Source organism: Aethalodelphis obliquidens, unplaced genomic scaffold, assembly GCF_003676395.1.
Source record: "Aethalodelphis obliquidens isolate GAN/ISIS:26980383/991018 unplaced genomic scaffold, ASM367639v1 scaffold7, whole genome shotgun sequence".
Classification (NCBI taxonomy): domain Eukaryota; kingdom Metazoa; phylum Chordata; class Mammalia; order Artiodactyla; family Delphinidae; genus Aethalodelphis; species Aethalodelphis obliquidens.
In genome coordinates, this window is record NW_020837951.1 from 48,285,630 (window position 1) to 48,303,744 (window position 18,115).

An 18,115-nucleotide genomic window follows, 5' to 3' on the forward strand; every position below is an offset into this window, starting at 1 on the left:
AAGAGGCTGGTTAAAGACATGCCATGGAGAATAATATTCTCAAATCATATAAAGGATGTGTATAAAACAATAAGACAACATAACAGGTTTGAATCTTATATTTGATAGTGGCTGGAATCAGAGCCAAAATTATCTTCCCTGTTTGGAGTTGGTAAATGACAAAATAGCCTAAATTTATTCCCAATCCTTAGCCATAACCAGGTAGCCTAGTATAATGGGGCTCCTGAAAATGCCCTACTTCTATACCTCTACCATGAGCACAATTCAGTAGAGCTAAATTGTTCATTTTCCTTTTATTAGGCTCTTGGGCACCCCAAAGTCCAGCTCCCCTCTCCCTGGATCCTACTCCCCGTGATGGAGTAGGCTCACACACAGCTCATTCAATAGCCATTTCATGTTGAGTATTGTCTGTGATGCTCACACTGGAAAAAATGGCTCCCACTATATTCTTGACTCCATTGTACTCTTTAGATGCTCTGTATGGAGCCAAAATACATGTCAGAAGTTCGTCAGCTTTTCAAAATATGGCAAGAACGAGAACTCAAAATATCTGTCATCTAAAATAAGTAGTGATCACTCCCTCTGTTATTTTCCCCTTGATAGTTCTTCTGTTACTCCACCAGTATTTGCTTGTGTGCCTACAATATATAAAGCACTATAGAGGTGGCAAGATAGATAAGACATAATTGTGCACTTGAAGAACTTAGAGTTTTACAAATAAGTTAGCAATAACTAGCTATTTAGTGCTATTCTAAAACTTTACAAGGAATAACTGATTCAATCCTTACAACGACCCTATGAAGTGAGTACCATTATTATTCCCATTGGCCAAAAAGAAAACTGAGGCACAAAGGAGGTCAAGTAATAGCCCCCAAGGTCAGACTGCTAAAAAGTGGCAGACCCAAGAAGTCTGCCTGCGTCCATGCCTCAACTGTTGTGCTCCACGGGCTCTCAGTATGCAAAGGGCTGCATTAAACAGCAACAAGTGTCAAATGCCCTTGAATGATACAAAATACAACAGGAATTCAGACAGAAAGCATTTCTGGATGGAATGTTCATGGGGGCGGTGTAGTCAAGGTATTCTCAGGAAGATTTTGACAGATGGAATGTGGGCAATGGATTGCAAGCCATGCGGGTGAAAGCTTTCAACGTTTAGAAAGGTAGTGCACAGCATGTGGTCTAATTACATGTATTTTACTTTCATTAAATTGTTTTTCCTATCTTCATAAGCAAAATTTCAGCTGCAAATATAAATAAGGTCTATATGCGAACTAGGCTTAGTTTGTTTCTTTAGGAAACGCGATCATCAAAATCATAAGGATAAGATATAGATGTTTCACTGTTTCCCTTTTATTGACCCTCCTTAATAGAATGATGTAAAGGTAGAATATAGTGTAATATGATAAATGGAACATTATTGTGTATACATAGATATAGATATATAGATGGGGCAAAAGCAGAGCTATTCATACTCATGGGATTCTATATATCCATAACTATATATTATCATTGGTATTTTATATATATATATATTTCACCTAGTTCATTGCCTTCATTTTCCAGATAGGAAAGCCCACTTGGAAAAGGTCAATCAAGTGTCCTACCTAAATTCATACAGTGAATTAACTGGCACAGCCTTTACCTGAACTCACGACTCCAAACTCCTAACTGCTACTCTTTGCTCAGCATTGTCATTACCTTAGTTTGGGAGGTACTTCTCTTATTCTGTTTAACAAAGCACCAGGGGAACTCAAATAAGAAAAGGTTCTCCAGGCACCTGAGCAAGGAATAAAAGCAGGGCACTTAGGATATCAACGTATTTGATGCAAAATCCTTAGCCCTTTCTTCTCCAGTTTTTCCCCTTGAGACCATTTCTCCACTGCATCTTGAAGAGTAAGCAAGGAAGTATCAAGAGAATTGGAATCACAATCAACAGACACTGGATGTTCAGACATTTCCATTTTTAGCCGTGCAACAAATCGGCAAAAATCTGGTTGATCTGCACTAAAATGTCATTTAACTTTTGTTCATTAGGACTTGGTAACTGTGGGGGGAAAGAAAGAAACTAAAAATACCAGTGTGCTATTCAGTCTGCAGGAAAGACACAGCTAAGCCAATTTTGTGCTTGGTTCCTTAAACAAGCGCTTTTGTGGTAAATTTCCAGGAGGGTTTGTGTCATCAGCTCTTTGAGGTTTTGCTCCTAATATTTAACAAGCTGTCTAATTGTTGCACAAAGTGGTGGAGTGGCCTGGGGAGGTGTGTGCTCCCAAACTGAATTTATGTTCTCAGGAAGGTGCTAATTAGTAACTTTCTGGAAAATGTACAGTAGTTACTCTTGGCTTGTTACTTTTTTTTTTTAATTCATGAGATATTTATTAAAATAACACATTTAGGGAAAAATCAATACAATTGTATGCATCATTACTGAAAACTGTATACCATCATACAAAAAAGGATTTTATTTTGGGAAATCGATTCCTAATTTATGGCAAGTTCCCCCCCACCCCGCCCCCGCTGCGTTGGGTCTTCATTGCTGCGTGTAGGCTTTCTCTAGTTGTGGCAAGTGGGGGCTACACTTCATTGTGATGCGCGGGCTTCTCATTGCGGTGGCCTCTCCTGCTGCGGAGCACGGACTCTAGGCACACAGGCTCAGCAGTTATGGCGCATGGGCCTAGCTGCTCCGCGGCATACAGGATCTTCCCTGACCAGGGATCGAACCCGTGTCCCCTGTGTTGGCAGGCAGATTCCCAACCACTGTGCCACCAGAGAAGTCTGGCAAGTTTTACTTTCAGAAATAAAACCACAAAACAACACAATCTAATTCAATCTTAAAGGCTGGCATGCTGAGCAAGGAATGTTCTTATTCTTTGTAGGAGCTCCTTCTTTACACTGTCAGGTACCAGGGCTCTGCCTTTTGGTGTGATTTCAGCCACCGAGTCATCAACAGTAATGTGTTCTAGTCCTTTTTCTTTAATTACCTCTTTACAGTGTGCCTTCAACTGATCCTTCCAGCCACATTCAGTTAATTTAGCTCTCAGCCACTCTTTGAGGCATTCTCTTTCTCCAGTTTCTATCAACTTTTGGTTAATTGCTTCTCTCATCTGCGCATCTTTGTTCATCTTGCTAGCCACCATCACCGCGGGCAAGGGCTGTCCCTTCCCAGTGATGAAATGACCCTTGCGCTGACGACCATTACCTACCACACTCTTCGGCCGCCAGGACCTAGACCCTCCTTGGCTTGTTATTTTGTAAACTATTGATAATCCAGAAGAACCAACCCTTATATTTTGTGCTTCAAGTGATATTGCTTTGTGTTTTCCCCAATGAGTACATTCTTATGAAGAGGCAGCCCTGCCAGGTTATGGGCACTGAGGAAATTACCAAGTGATGTTTTATGAAAATTGGGGTGAGACCCTACTATGCCTCTCACCAGCCAGCTATCCCCTGCCCAACCAACAACCAACAACTACCACCCCAAGCTGTGGCTGCTCTAGAAGTCTGGCTTGATTCTAGGACACTAGGGCTCGAAGACCTAACTCAAGGATCTGGGCCCCTCTGTAAATGCTGTTTTAGGGAAGGAGCAAAAAGGGGCAGAGGCAGATTCTCCTGAGGCCTAGATTTGAAATGAGATCCCGCCTGAGTCATCTAGCCTAAAACTAGCTTGTTAGTAAGTTAACAACTCCAGAGACATTATTTACCATTAAATTTCTCTCCCAGTTTGGGATAGAATAGCCAGAATTGGTAGGAAACCTGTTATAATGAAATGTCTTTGACGACTTTTTTTTGGAAGATAGATAGAAAGGTAGGTAGGTAGGTAGATAGATAGATAGACAGATAGAAAGAGGTATATGATAGAGATAATATGTGACAGATAGATATAGATATATATGGTTCTATCTATCTATCTATCTAATTAGTCATTTTCTTGGCCCATGAGAGAAGAGAGGGAAATGTGGGGATCTCTTCAGCAAGTAACATGAGCTATGTTGAGTGACACATTGGCATTGGTTTCAATTCCCTTTTAAAAAGAAAAGTTAAGTACATTAGCCTCTGAAAAAGTACTTCTTTTAGGTCAGAAGTAGCTAATTACCTGAGAATAAGACATGTATCTCTAGAAATCAGAAAAAAAAATGTTTTTAAAGGGAGGGAGGGAGGAATCCAGTACTTATTCAGCCTTGGAAGACATAATTATTGTTATAATTAGTATAACAAAAACAAACATTTCTTGAGGATTTACTAAGTGCCAAGCATTGTTACAAGCACTTAACATGGATTAACTCATTTAACCCTTTAACCACTACAACAGTTATCTCGGCTGAAACAGAATAATGAAGGCTATGTCCTCCAGCAAAGGGAATGTTGATTTTAAGGACCCGTTTATCTGAGGGAGCAGTGAGACAAGGCATAGCTGGTACAGGGTGCTGTTTGATGCTTTGCATAAGTCTGAATATGCAGCTGGGTTGCCATCACATGTGTAAATTTATAAATTGGGAGATTGGTCTGCTTTAATAAAATGTGAATCCAACCATTGGGTTGTAGAAATTTCAAAGATTTTATTTTTTGACAGGATGCCTGCCGTTTTTCTCTCTTGATTCCCGCTTGTTTTATTCATTTTGGGGTAGTTGCCAATTAGACCCAATTGGTAAGTATAATTAATGGACAACATGAATTTCCTCTTAAACCCCAACCAAGAAAATTAACCATAGAAATAATCATTTCCTTTACAAATTCCTAACACTGTCCCTCCCTGTGACTGCTGTTTATCTCTTCTAAGACATCCAACTACACCAGAGATTAATTACTCCCTATTATTTTTCATCTTAATAATACCACATAAGACAGAGAAGAGAGAAATGAGCGTTTATTGAGGTCCAAGTATATTCCAGGCACTGTGCTAGCATTTTCATATATACTGTCTCTTTCAATAGTCACAAAAACCCTTCAAAGTAGGAATTATTATCTTCCTTCTTTATAGTAGATGAAATGGCATCTCAGAGTAGTTAAGCCCTTGTTTTATATCCAGTTAGTGGTACAGACAGGTATAAACCTAGGCTGATAAGATTCCAAAACCCTTGCTCTTTTCACCCCACATAAGGAAGCATTATTTCATTCAAAAAGACACTCCGCTAAAATTTTGTTACCTTGGAGGGTTTGGGGGTCATTATTTCATTCAACAACTATTTGAACACAAACTCTGTGTCAGACACGGGTTGAGTATTGGTTCAGCTAGGAATAATCGTCAGCAGAACTTTGGGTGGAGGACAGTGGTTAGTGGCAAGATGGTAGAGGAATTCACAGGAACAAGAGGAGGAGGAAGTAGGACAGGGTGGTGGCATGGGCGGTAGGGGTGAAGACAAACAGAGGAGCTCCTGATCGTGTGCCCATGGCTACAGTCTTTCTTCATGTGACTCGTGGACTTCCCTTTGTCATCCTATGCCTGAGAATATATGAAGGAGGCTGGGAAGGCAAAGGGACGTTCAATTGTCATCACTGGCATCTTTTTGATCATTGCACCATCATCCAATGCATTGGGGTAACCATGACATGAAGTGTTCCATCATTGAGCTCATAACTGTTCCATGAGATAAATAACAACTCTGTAAGTTAAAGGTCATAGCAGAGCTTCATCCAGGGAGCCCTGGAAGTAAGAAACAGTGAATTTATATTCTCAGAGACTGACAGCCCTGGATTCAAATCAAGTGACCTGAAAAGGATGTTAAACTTCCTCTGGGCAGGTTACATGTATATCAGGAACATCTCATTGTCTTCCTTGGATGCTGTAACATGTTCAGCCTAATCATTCAGACTTTTTACTACTGGTAGAATCAACCAATCAAGTAGAAGACCATCCAAAATACAAATACCAAATTCATGATCAGTTAACTTTGTACTGTGATAATTTGCCATTTTCCAGATGCTCTCAACTGAATGTGTTGTTTGAAGTTTTTCTGCCTTTTAAAGAATTTTCCCTTCAAAGGATAGGTTGTGTGAAGAAGACAGTTACAGTTTAAACATCTGCCCTCTCTTCATTTTATAAAGTGGCTTGACAGAAGTTGGCTGTGACACTGAACTGTTTGCCACGCTTGTTAATGAAAAGTCACCTTGTCAATCAAGAAAATAACGGAGTCAAAAGAATAATATTGAAGGAGTAGAACAAATTTAATGAAACCTGTTTCTTGGTATTTGCCTGTCTTGTTTATCTGACTTATTTTCCAATTCAAGCTAGGAGCTGTCTCTTTTTTAGGAAGGAACCCCATTCCACATTGGAACTCTCTGTTCAGGGACTGGGACAGTTCCTGTAAACAAATGAGTCTGAAACAGGTAACTGTCCACCATTCTGATAAGACTTAGGTTCTTTTACACGTAGGGAAGAATGCTGAGATCTCCTTTCAGATTAGAAAGATTTGGGTTGCAAATGTTTGACTGGCATTTTGGTCTCAGTTGCTGGTCAGAACTAATAGGTCCTTCTGGTGGCAACTTTCTCGGTGGGACTCAGTCTCTTCCTTGTTTCACTAACTGGAAGACCTTCCATATCTTCTCATTTGTTGTTTTTCTAGCTTTCCTCTCCTTCCTAATGCCTGTGGACCTTATGTCCCACCCATTCCAAGCTACTTGCAGTTTCTCTTAAAGGACATGCCCTGTTCGATGTGTTTTTGTCCCATTTTGACATTTGCTGAAATTCCAACCTCTCCCAACTCTACTTATTGGCAAAAACCTACACTCTTAAGTCTAGCTTGAAAATCTTCTTTTTTCTGAAATACTACCAGAAACCATACACACACACACACACACACACACACGTGATCCTCTTAGGCTCAGTTATTCACCACATAACCCTCGTTTCCACAGCACTCTGTATAAACCTGTGTTGTAGCATTGCCTCTTTGGTAGAGCGGTTGTCTGCCTGCACCTCCTCCCTCACCACCTGTAGATTGTGAGCTCCATGTGAGCAGAGCCTGAGTCATACTCACTTTTGTCATCCTGCAAATCTAGCACAGTGCCTGACACATGCAGGTAGGTAGGTGCTCAATAAATTTTTATTGTAAACATCAATACTTGGTTTTCTGGCCTTATTTTTAACTCTCGTTTCCAGCCTGATGTAAAAATGTAATAGAAGAGTTTAGAAACTAAAAGCTATATGGAAGGGACACATAATAAAACAATAATACATAGATTTAGGGAGGATAAATAAATAGGAACGTGTGCAGGTAAAGACCATCATGCATACTTCCAACTGTCATGGGCATAAAAACGTTTATTCTGGAAATTTGACTGCATTTCTGTTGACTTGTGCTTGTTGTCAAATCATTTCTATCTTGTGGATTTAGAGAGTCTAGGATATACATTTTTGTAGCAGCCAATGCCATCATGGCTTCATTATTTCCATTTACACAGAAAAAGAAATAAGTATTGATTTTTCTGCACTTATCTAAAGTGATAAGTGCCCATGGCTGCTTTTCAGTCTACATTAGGATCAACCATTCAGTAGAAATGCATAGCTAACTTTAGAAAGTTAGACAAACATAAAATAGATGGGAAAACTTGTGCTGACTGAGTGCTTTTCTGCCATAATCAACAATTTTACAGTAGGATATATTTGGAGACGATAAGGTATCTCATTCTCTAGGGGTCTTTTAAAAAAGCAGGCTGAGATTTTACTTCACTGGAGATGGGTCAGGCCAGGGCAATTGTCATAGGGCCCTTCAAAGCCCCTTCCCAGGATTTAAAATAATTTGCCCATCCTTTGAAAATACTGTTTGGATCATTTCCAGCCATTTAAACTAGTGGAAGTAAGCCTGTATTTCATATAGGCTAGGAAAATGACTAGAAGTAGTGCTCCCAGAATGTCAGTAATAAAGTTGTCATAAGTTTTAACAGAATAAAAATCTTTTAACTTGAACCCTCAGCTTAAGATCATTAAGCCCTGAGAAATAGGAGAAAAATAGAGATGTTATGCGCTAATACTGGCCAAATAAGCATGCAGCTTTTTTTTTTTTTTTTTTTTTTTGGCATCCATCACTGAAGCAACAAGCACTCTTACCCTTACTGAACAGGCTGTCCCTGTTCTGCAAGGAGGCCAGATTTCACAAGCCTCGCAGAGTCCCACATGCCTGCAACCCTGCAGGCAAACACTCAAGTCCTAAATCCCAGGCAGAGGAATCAACAGTTCTTGTTGGCTAACGAGCCTTGACGTCTCTGGGTCCACATGGGGTTCTGTGGGCAATTTCTGGTAGAATGAGGCAGGGTGGAAAAACAGGTGCACCTTTGCTAAAACAGAGGACTGAGGATTGAAGAGTCAGCTTTCCTGGTCATCAGAAAGATCTGAGCTGAACCCTTCCTCATTAGCAGCATTTCGTCCACCCAAAGGGAGAACACAGGAAGTGCATATTGACTCTGGTTAACATCAGAATTTATTATGAAATCATGGTGGAGTTTGGGGAGAAGTGGAAAGTTCATTACCCCCTGTATTTCCATTTTTCTATCCTGTTTTCTTGGTTTGAGTGGAGCAGGGTTTGTTTTGTTCCATTGATTTATTTATTTCCATTATTCAAGTAATAAGAACTGTTGTTATGAGTATGAATTATTGTTCATAAACTTAGGTATGTAGGAAATGTCACATAGTAACAATTTTCCTTAATTCAAATAAATCCAATTCCAAGCCCCCTTTCCATCTAGTTTTGGTAAATTCAATCTTTATCTATTAGGTGTCTCCCACCCTCTCCCTCTCTCTCTCTCTCTCTTTCTCCCTTCCTCCCCCTCCCTCCTTCCCTCTCCCTCCCTGTCTCTGTCATTCTTCTTCTCTCCCTCTTCCTCTCCTCTCTCCTCATATTCCTCTCTCTTCTCCCCTTGTCCTCTCCCCTTCTCTCCCCTCCCCTCCTCCCTCCCTCGCTCCCTCCCTCCCCCCTCTCTTCCTCTCTCTCTCTTTCTCTCTCCCCCCCCTTCCTCTCCTCTCCTCCCACCTCTCTCCCTCTTTCCTCTCCTCTCTTCTCTCCCCACCCCACTGTCCTCTCTCTCTCCCTACCCGCCTCTCTCATGCTTATGATGTACCTGGAAAACTGAATAAGAGCCTTTTAACCTCCCTCAGCCAAGGTGACCACAGATAAAAACAACTGCCCAAGCCTGCTTGGTCCCTCCAGAGTGGAAGGCTCTGGTGCTGCCTGGCCGAGTAAAGCCAGCGGTATCTTTACTGCAGCTGGCATCCCCGTGGCCAGGGCTCTGCAGCCCCGACTCAGCACCCCAAAGGCACTTCACAGCAGCCCCCTCAGACCAGATGGCTGTGCTAATCCCACCCTTAAGGAGCTTACATTTGAGTGGAAGGAGACAGAGAACAAACAAGTAAAATACATAGTATATTGCATAGTGATAAGTGCTGGGGAGAGAGAAAAAGCAAAGAAGGCAGAAAGGCAAGTGCAGGGAAGGGGCTGCAATTTTCAGTAGAGTAGGGGGAGGACTCCCTGAAGAGGGGCCATCTGAGTCAAGACTTGGAGGAAATGAGGGAGCAAGTTGTTTGATGTTTTGGAGGAGACCATTTCCAGCAGAGGAAACAACATTAAAAAGGCTCTGAGGTGGGAATGTGGGCAGCATGTTTGAGGAGCATCAGGAGGCCTGTGTGACCACGTGGATGGAAGAGTAGGAGAGGAGTGCGGAGGAGGCCAGAGAGGAAACAAGGGCCAGGGCCAGGCAGGACTGTAAGGCCTCTGCCTTTCACATTCACTCTGTGGGAGGTGGGAGCTTGTGGAGTTCTGAGCAAAGGAATGAGTGGTCTTGTATGTTTCAATAGACTCTCTGTGCCTGCCGAGTTGAGAGTCGTCCAGATTGGGAGCAGGAATGAAAACAGAGTTGCCAGTCAAGAGCAAATGGCACTAATCCAGGCAAAAGCTGATGGTAACTAGACTAGGGGTGGTAGCAGTTGAGGTGAGAAGTAGTCAAATTTGAACTATGATACGAAGGTAGACCAGGCAAGATTTACCATCAAATTGGATATGGGGTATGGTTCCAGATTTTGGAGGCTGATCAGTAGAAGAATGGAGTTTCCATTTTCCAGTCTGGAGAAGACTGTGGGGATGGGGATGGCAGGGATGGGACAATGTCAGGAGCTTAGCTTTGGACATGTCAGATTTGAGAGGCCTCAGAGCACGCGTGGAGACGTCGAGAGGGGCACGGTTATGTGAGCCTGAAGTGCGGTGGAGATATTTGGCCTTGAATTATAAACATGGAAGTTGTCTGTGTGTCGACAGTATGTGAAACCATGTGAGTGGATGAGATCACCAAGGTAGTGTGTGAGGAGAGGACAGGACAGGAGAGAACCAAGAACTGAGCTTCGAGACAGTCCTTCTATCAGAGGAGAGACCAGCAAAGGAGATAAAGAAGGAGCAGCTAGTGAAGTGAGAGGGAAACCAGAGGAGAATGCTCTCTGGAAGCCAAACAAAGAACATTATTTCCAAGAGGAAGGAGTGGCCAACTGTGTCAAATGCTGTTGACAGGACAAGTAAGGAGAGACCCAGGAACTGCCCATCAGGGATGCTGCGAGTCTTTTCTGCCTGTCCCAGGAGTTGGATAATTTCCTCCCCATCTCATCCGCTTCCACCTCTCCCCATCAAATACACTTGTCTTTTTCCTCCTCCTCTTCAGGGCATCAGCGAGCTTAGTTCTTTAACAAAATCCATCATGAGAGCTTGTCTTCAGGCCACCAGCGTAAACCTCCTGTGAGAAAAGACAGCCCAGTGGGCCTTTTGGAAATAAGGAGAAGAAAAAACAAATTTAAAATGAAATATGAATTAACTGATAATCAATGATCCCACTACACAGGAAGATATTATTGACTTCTAGGCAAAGTACCAAGTAGAGAGTAAATTAAATATACGTAATTTCCAGCAGTGCAGTGAAACCCCTGTTGAATTAGGATGAAGTGGTGGGCCATTGGTTTTTAAACGGTTGTAGGTGTTGAATTGCAAGAAGAGTGCATATCTTCTGGTGTGGGCAATAGTCAACCAATCACATGCAGCTAAAACAGGTGTCAGTGCTTGGCTGACACAGGTTTCCAGCTTGGTTGGTTTCTCATTGATCATAGGCATACTTGGGCTCAACATACTAACAGATGTTGCAATATATGATTCATATTTATCACATTAGTTAGACTCAAAGGTTGGCAAATTATGGCCTGTGGGCCAAATCCAGTGCATTATTTGTCTTTGTAAATAAAGCTTTATTGGAATATAGCCGTGTCCACGCTCCATCTTTCATGCACCATCTCTGGCTGCTTTCATGCTACAGTGGCAGAGTTGAGAACTTGCAGCAGAGATCATCTAGCCTGCAAAGCTGAAGATATTTACTGTCTGGCCTCTTACAGAAAATGTTTGCTGACTCCTAGTCAGACTTCAATAGACTATTAGAAGTATAACAGGGACATTTCAGTCCTACTCCATGGGCTTTCATCTTAATTTATTCCAGGGGGCACATCTTAGATTTCACTTCTTTTCACAGGTGCAAAATCTCCACTCCCTACAGTTTTATGCTAGGGTGTTGGTTCTCAGAGTGTGGTCCGTGGACCAGCAACAATAGCATCATCCGGGAACTTGTTAGAAATGCACATTCTCAAGTCCCATTCTAGACCTACTGATCAGAAGGTCTGAGGGTGGGGCCCAGCAGTGTGTATTTTAGCTGATCCTCCAGGTGATTCTGGAGGATGCTAGGCTTGAGAGCCATCCCACTAGAGCACACACTGGTAAGAAGAGCTGAGAACTGGAAATGGGCATTTCCACACACCTCTTCTTGTGATAATTTTCAATGCACAAACTAGTTCTTTGCACGTTAGAATCAGGATTTTAAGAGCAGTCCTTAGAGTGCCACGCTCTTCCGTGTAACATTAGGATAACCCATTTACGAGAATGATAGTATTAGCACTGAGTATTGATGTCAAATGACTCTTGGTGGCAGCAGTAGGAATAACTCAAGTGGCTGTTTCACACCAACTCAACAGAGCAGGGTAATGAAGTTAACCACCCCCATGCCCCTGGGCCTTGACTGTCTCTGATTCTTCATCATGACACTCTAGTGTGCTTAAATGATAGAATGTAATGAGACATTTATTTATAAGAGAGAAAAGTAGAAGGCATTTATATCCAACTCCATCAAGGATATGCTAGAACTTTATGAGAAAAACTTTAAATTGATCTTTTCCCCCTACAGAATTTATGCAGGTGCTGTTGTATTGTTGTTGCTGTTTTCCTTTGCTTAATGATCTAATCCTTCCCTGGAGCTTCATGCCTCTGTGTGGCTAGAAGAAGAAATATCTCTGATAACAATCAGCTGTGATTTATTTAGATGGAGATAGAAACTGGATCTCAAGAATCAGAGAGGGGCAACAAGTGAGTCTTAGCCTTTTTAAGCCAGGAATAGGTGAACAAAGGAAGAGTGAACAAACTCAGGCCCCTTTCTAAATATCCAGAATTGGTGTCTATTTTAAAAAATCTGCTAGAAATGAGTTTGAGACCCTAGAGTGATCATATGTACAGATTTGTCCAAAACTAAATAATTCTGGTTTATAGTGATCCTTGTCATCCCAGAGTAATTATTAATGATGACCTCTTCACTTGCAAGAATGTCCTGGTTTTTGTATGATAAATCACCTGGTCACCCTAGTGAGAGACAAGCCAGTGGAGTGCAGAGTGCAGGCTCTGAATTTCCTAATAGGTCTCTGAAACCCTGTTCAGACATGTGATTTACTCTCAGTGCCTCAATTTACTTAACTGTAAAATGGGGATGATAATATCTCTATCATAGGGTTGGTGAGCAGATTAAGTGAGCATATACAACTCGCCTGGCTGAGTGCCCAGCACCTGGTGGGTGCTTCGTAGCCGCTACTTCCCCTACAGGAATAAGAAACTGTCTTCAGTCAGTTGGCCGAGTGGATTTCACTACATGAAATCATTCACTGCAACCCAGAAATTCATAAGCCCCCTTGTTTGGGTTCCATTTTTAATAAGCTTTTTTTAAATCTGTGGCAATTGTTGTTTCCTTTTAAGGAGCTATAAAGACATTAAGAAAAAACTGTCTTTCAGAAGAGGCCATATTTGCGTCTAAAAAATAAGATCACATTCACAAACTTGAACCAGAGGTTCAAGTTTGTTAGATGCTGCTGCAAAATGAATGCCAGAAACAGAAGTGACTGCACTGTAATTCATGGTGTTGGAGCTTGAGGAAGTCGAGTAAATTATAACTCACTCTTGACAGGACAAGATTCAAATTGACCAAGAGTTGAACACTGGCGTTAGGCAGATGGAGATCAAAATATCACTTTTATTAATGATGAAGTAGTTGAAGATAATGACTTATTGTGAGGGCCAAATGGGTTTGCCTGCTTACCTCAGCCCTCAGCCAGCCAACCAGAGGAGAAATTTGGGTCTACAGAAACAGTTTTACTAGTATTACTGACTGGCACTGGTCCATAGAGGAAAATGAAAAGGGATGCTAAATCCTCCTCACTGAGAGACTTTTAGTAGACTCGTCCTATCCAATCAAGAAACATGGACATTAGTCACCACCAACCAGGTTACTCAATTCTACATAGAGAGACAAGAGAAGGACAAGGGGCTAGATGTGTCACATTAATGGAGCCCTCCACATGGAAACTTGACACCAGAGGAAAGAAGGTTTCCCATGACATTGTCACCATATTTCTCACTGAGGATTTAGTAACAGTGAAAATTTGATCAGATTGGACACATTATCTTTTGGAAAAGATGCCAGATAATCAAATAAAAATATATCGCTTTTCCCAATTGCTGGTCAGAAATTGGATTAAATACCATTACCAGCTCCCAAATAATCAGTACCCTTCCTTTGTCTCATACATGATAATGGCAGTCAGTTATTTTAATAACTTTAATAACCTTTGTGATGAATGAAGGTCACTCCTGGCCTACAGCAAGTTAGCTGCTAAAACGTATCCATCACCTCAGAGAGAACAGAATTAGGTTTCTACTTCAGTCATATAGTTCCCTATTTATTTCAACTGGAGGAAATAATAGCTTTCACGGACATCCTTCCAGCAAGGGGAAGAGTGTAAACCTTTGTTCGGTTCTTTCTCCCCGGTGTCCAGGACACGTTGTCACTGCAGCTGGGTCCAATTCTGAGAAATAATAAGGCTTCAATTTAAAAGTACAAGACAGCTGAACTGTAATTGGCTATTCAAGTTCCTCAGAATCTGAGGAACTCTTGCAGACTTAATCCAGATGGACAAGGCAATGTGTGAGCACCCACCCAGGTCACTCAGCGTGTTCTTTTCTTGGTCTCTGACCACCACTAAGGCCAGTAGTGAAGGCCTGTAAAAGGATACCAGGGACCACTTAAATGGCTGTCATCTCCACTTTCAGCAGTTTGCATCAGTAGTATTGAGGTATGATACTTAGTCCCCTTATAACAACCCATCTATTCATGTCATTTCAGCTGTGCTAGTCCCAAGGTATAGACCCTAGGCATTGTACCTTCTAATTTTACTTCACAAGCATTTATTTGAACTACCTTCTAAGTATGAGGCACTATGGAAACCAGAATGTTGTCTGAGAGGGGTGTGGGTGTTTCTGTCCCAAAGAGTTTACAATGTAGTGGATGAAACTTTCATTAAAGCAAGGCAGAATTTAAAAACTGCCAAAGGATATGTAGAAAAATAAATAAATAATGGGACTACAAAGGAATGAATAATTAATACTGCCTGAGGGAGTTAGGAAGGGCCTCAGGAATTAGTAACATTTGAACTGGACTTTGCAGATTGAGTTAGGGTTTCTGAGGGGCTACAATAAATAGCACCTCTTTTCCTCATCCAAGTTCTAAACACTTTGAGAAATAAAAGAAGTAGTTGATGGAACTCAGAATATCATTTTTAGTTGGGGGACAAGTTAGCAGACATGGCTTTTAGACTGTTGACCAAGTGGGATTATTGACTCCCCAGAATTAGGCAGAATTCCACAGTAAGCCTTCATTCCCCATCCCACCACATACACCCGCAGGGACAGGGCCCTGGAGGATTTGGGAGATGTCAGGCTTCCTGCAGGCAGGAAGATGCCAAGAGAAAGAAGAGCGAGACTGAGTGGGCAAATCCAGTTATTATTCTCAAATCTACCAAGGAGTAAAAGCATAGAAAACCCAAGGATCTGCTTAGGAAAAATTCCTCCTCATGAAACCAAGAGTAGGGAAAGATACTCCTCTCTGAAAATTAGGATGGCTAAAGGGAAATTTAAAAATAGTCCTAGATGGAGGATAAGGAAGATAGTCTGGATGAGACTAGAATCAGAATGAACAGAAAGTTCTGGAGAGAGGGTTGAGGCTGTGAATAAAGGTTGGGTCCAGAACATGGGGAGCCTTGTCTGTCATGCAAAATTATTTGGGCTTTTATCTATAAGCAATGGGAACCCACTAAATACTGTTACAGAGAAGACTGTATTTACAGATGATAACTAGCAGTTATGTGATGATTGTTGTAGAGGCAGAGAAATCAGTTAGGAAGCAATCTCAGTAGTCCACAGGAAAACCAGTGAGCACAGAAACTGGGCATTTGGCATCATTCCTGATTTCAGGAGAATTTAAATCAGATCTAAGTGCCCTGGATCTCAGGTCAGTTGATTAAGGGAAAATTGCTTATGTCATAAAACATTTGAAAATTTCTATAGAAATAATTACATTGTCATATAACCTATGAGCAATCAGGATATACTTGAGGTGATTCAGTATCCTGCCTTCCTTCTGTACCCCAGGTTTTAGTGAGCTACATGTAGAACACTCTATGATATGCTGGGGATACAAAGATAAACCTACCTACAGAGAAAAGAGATGTCCAAACATGTAAATTAATGAGAGAAAACTTCAAGAGATATGTAAGGTACTATGAGAATTTTTTCCTTGATATCATAGTAGTTGATTGACAAATTTATAAAGTATATTCATTGGCATGGGCTTTTAAGAAAAGTAAATGCTATAAGAACACAGAAGTGAGAATAGTTAATTCTGCCTGGTGGGGGTGAAAGGGAGGGGCCTAAGGAAGACTTTGAGCCTGGGAACTGCAGGATGCATGTAAGTTCTCCAGAAAGAGTAAGTCAAAAAGAACATGCCTTAAAGAGGGAATAGAATTTTTCACATTTGGTGCAGGGAGAAGTAATTGCAGTCTCCTTCAAATGACGCAGAGATTTTTTTTTTTTTAATTATTTTGGAAGGGCAAATTAATATACAATTTTGCCATTACCAGCAACATTTCCCTCTCTCTTACCATTTACCTCTCCTACCCAGCCGTGCCCTGCACTGTGGGCTAGGTCTTTCCAAATCATAATTCCCCTGGCTGCTCTGCTGCTTACTAATTTTGCCAAGAAGCCAAAGGATCTTGTACGAGCTGTGGACCTAGATCCTGGCACATTTATAGGGGAGTGTGGGCAAGGAATTATAAAGTAAAATGAGTTAGAATCACTTTGATTACCTTACATTTGAGAAGGCAAGGATGCCTTTTGATGTGGGTTTTGAACAGAGCAGAAACTAAGAAGACTGTAGCTTTGTTTGGGCGAGTTTTCTTGTAGACTTAGATCAATTACATTAAAACATTCAGCCTGCAAACAATGGCCCCAAAGAAAAAAACGCTGGCTCTTTCCTTTTATGAGAGTAATACTTGCCTTACAGCCCATTGCCATTGGCCGTTCCCTTTCTTTTGAAACGATTCACGTGGATTGTTGCTTGGATGTCCTAGAAACATATGGACGTTAATAGCAGAACATTTTAATCAGAGCTGTCTGGCCATGAGGGAATAACTGTTTTCCATTGATTAAGTCAAAAGCTAAGTTTGTTTACTCGCATGTAATATACTTGGAGTCAACTTATGAGTTTTGTTATTTGGCATTTACATCTTTGTCCAACCCACAGAATTCAAAAGACTTAAGCTCATTGAAGCACTGAGGAGAGGCCCCTTGGTAGAAGACATCTGGGGAGTGACAAAAAGATCACCTACCCCAAAGCAGAAAGTTTTAGTGTTTTGGATAGGAGATAAAGGAATTTGCCTTCCTAAGCATATTACTGGTCTGCATGAGAGAATATTCAAACTTTGGAAAAGTGTGTATCAAATTATTTGTCAGAGCATACTTTTGGTTTAAATCCATAAAATGCATTTGTCGTCATGAATCATTTATACAGTTAAAATAGAAACCTTTTACAAACCTAATAAATATATATAAGAACCTTTATATTTGTTTAACCATATAGTTCTCAGTAAGTGCCAGACTCTGTTCTAAGTACTTGACAAATAACTCATTACTCAAAACAGTGCTATGAATTGTGTGCCAACTCTGTGTATTAGACACTGTGTAGAATTCTAAAATATATTGTTGGTTTATCAAGTCATATCAAGATGTATTTATGCCTTTCTAGGATGTGCATAGTTCCAGCTACCATGTTAGTAGTACAATGTCTAGACATGCTGTCAGAGTTTACAGTAGCAAGGAGGTACAATAGACTAGAGTGACCCATGCTGAGTTAGAAAGTAGGGGTCAACAGGAAGCAGCAGACAAATGAAGGTAGAGGCAGTCATGGAACTGGGAATCAGAGTCAGAGATCAGGACAGGACAGGTTCAGCCCAGTTCCAGCCAGGCAGCCCATGATCTAAAGAAACGAGTCATCATCTGAGTGAGACAGGTCCAGGCTTCCAGAGTATAGGGCAGAGATGGTCGTGGTGTTGCATGAAGAAGTGCTTCCAGAAAAGTCCACTGAAATCAAGGCAAAACCCCAGTCTTGGGGCCCACATTGCCAGTGGGGGAGCAAGCAAATGTCCCAGGCTGGCTGGCTTATAGAAGAGGGTGCCACTCTCCAGGAGCCAAGGGTATTCAGAGAGGATGGATTGTTCTCTCTGCTCTTGGGCTTAGAGCTCTCTGAAGACCATGTGAATCCCTTCTGCTGTCTGAGTGAAGTTCCTTGATCGACCACATGAGTGAGTCCTCTTCTCTTTGAGAGAAGCAGAGCAGCTCACCGTGACTGGTAACCAGGTTTCCCACATGAGCATCAGTTAAGCTCCAAAATCAAGGCCTGCCTGACACTGTGTAGATGGTAGGCTTACACCCAGTTTAGAACTGAATATTGCCTCTTA

The 18,115-nt window shown here is 41.5% G+C and overlaps 1 protein-coding gene and 1 pseudogene across 1 annotated transcript in view; one reads left to right on the top strand and one right to left on the bottom strand.

The window, feature by feature from the left end:
• The window catches only part of TRPM3 (transient receptor potential cation channel subfamily M member 3), a 288,353-nt gene that overhangs the window by 69,740 nt on the left and 200,498 nt on the right, over window positions 1-18,115 (top strand). Inside the window, exon 7 of the mRNA XM_027105962.1 lies at window positions 4,568-4,642. Coding sequence (XP_026961763.1) covers window positions 4,568-4,642 — 75 coding nt within the window. The remainder of the gene's footprint in view (window positions 1-4,567; window positions 4,643-18,115) is intronic.
• LOC113620059 (transcription and mRNA export factor ENY2 pseudogene) lies at window positions 2,817-3,203 on the bottom strand (annotated as a pseudogene).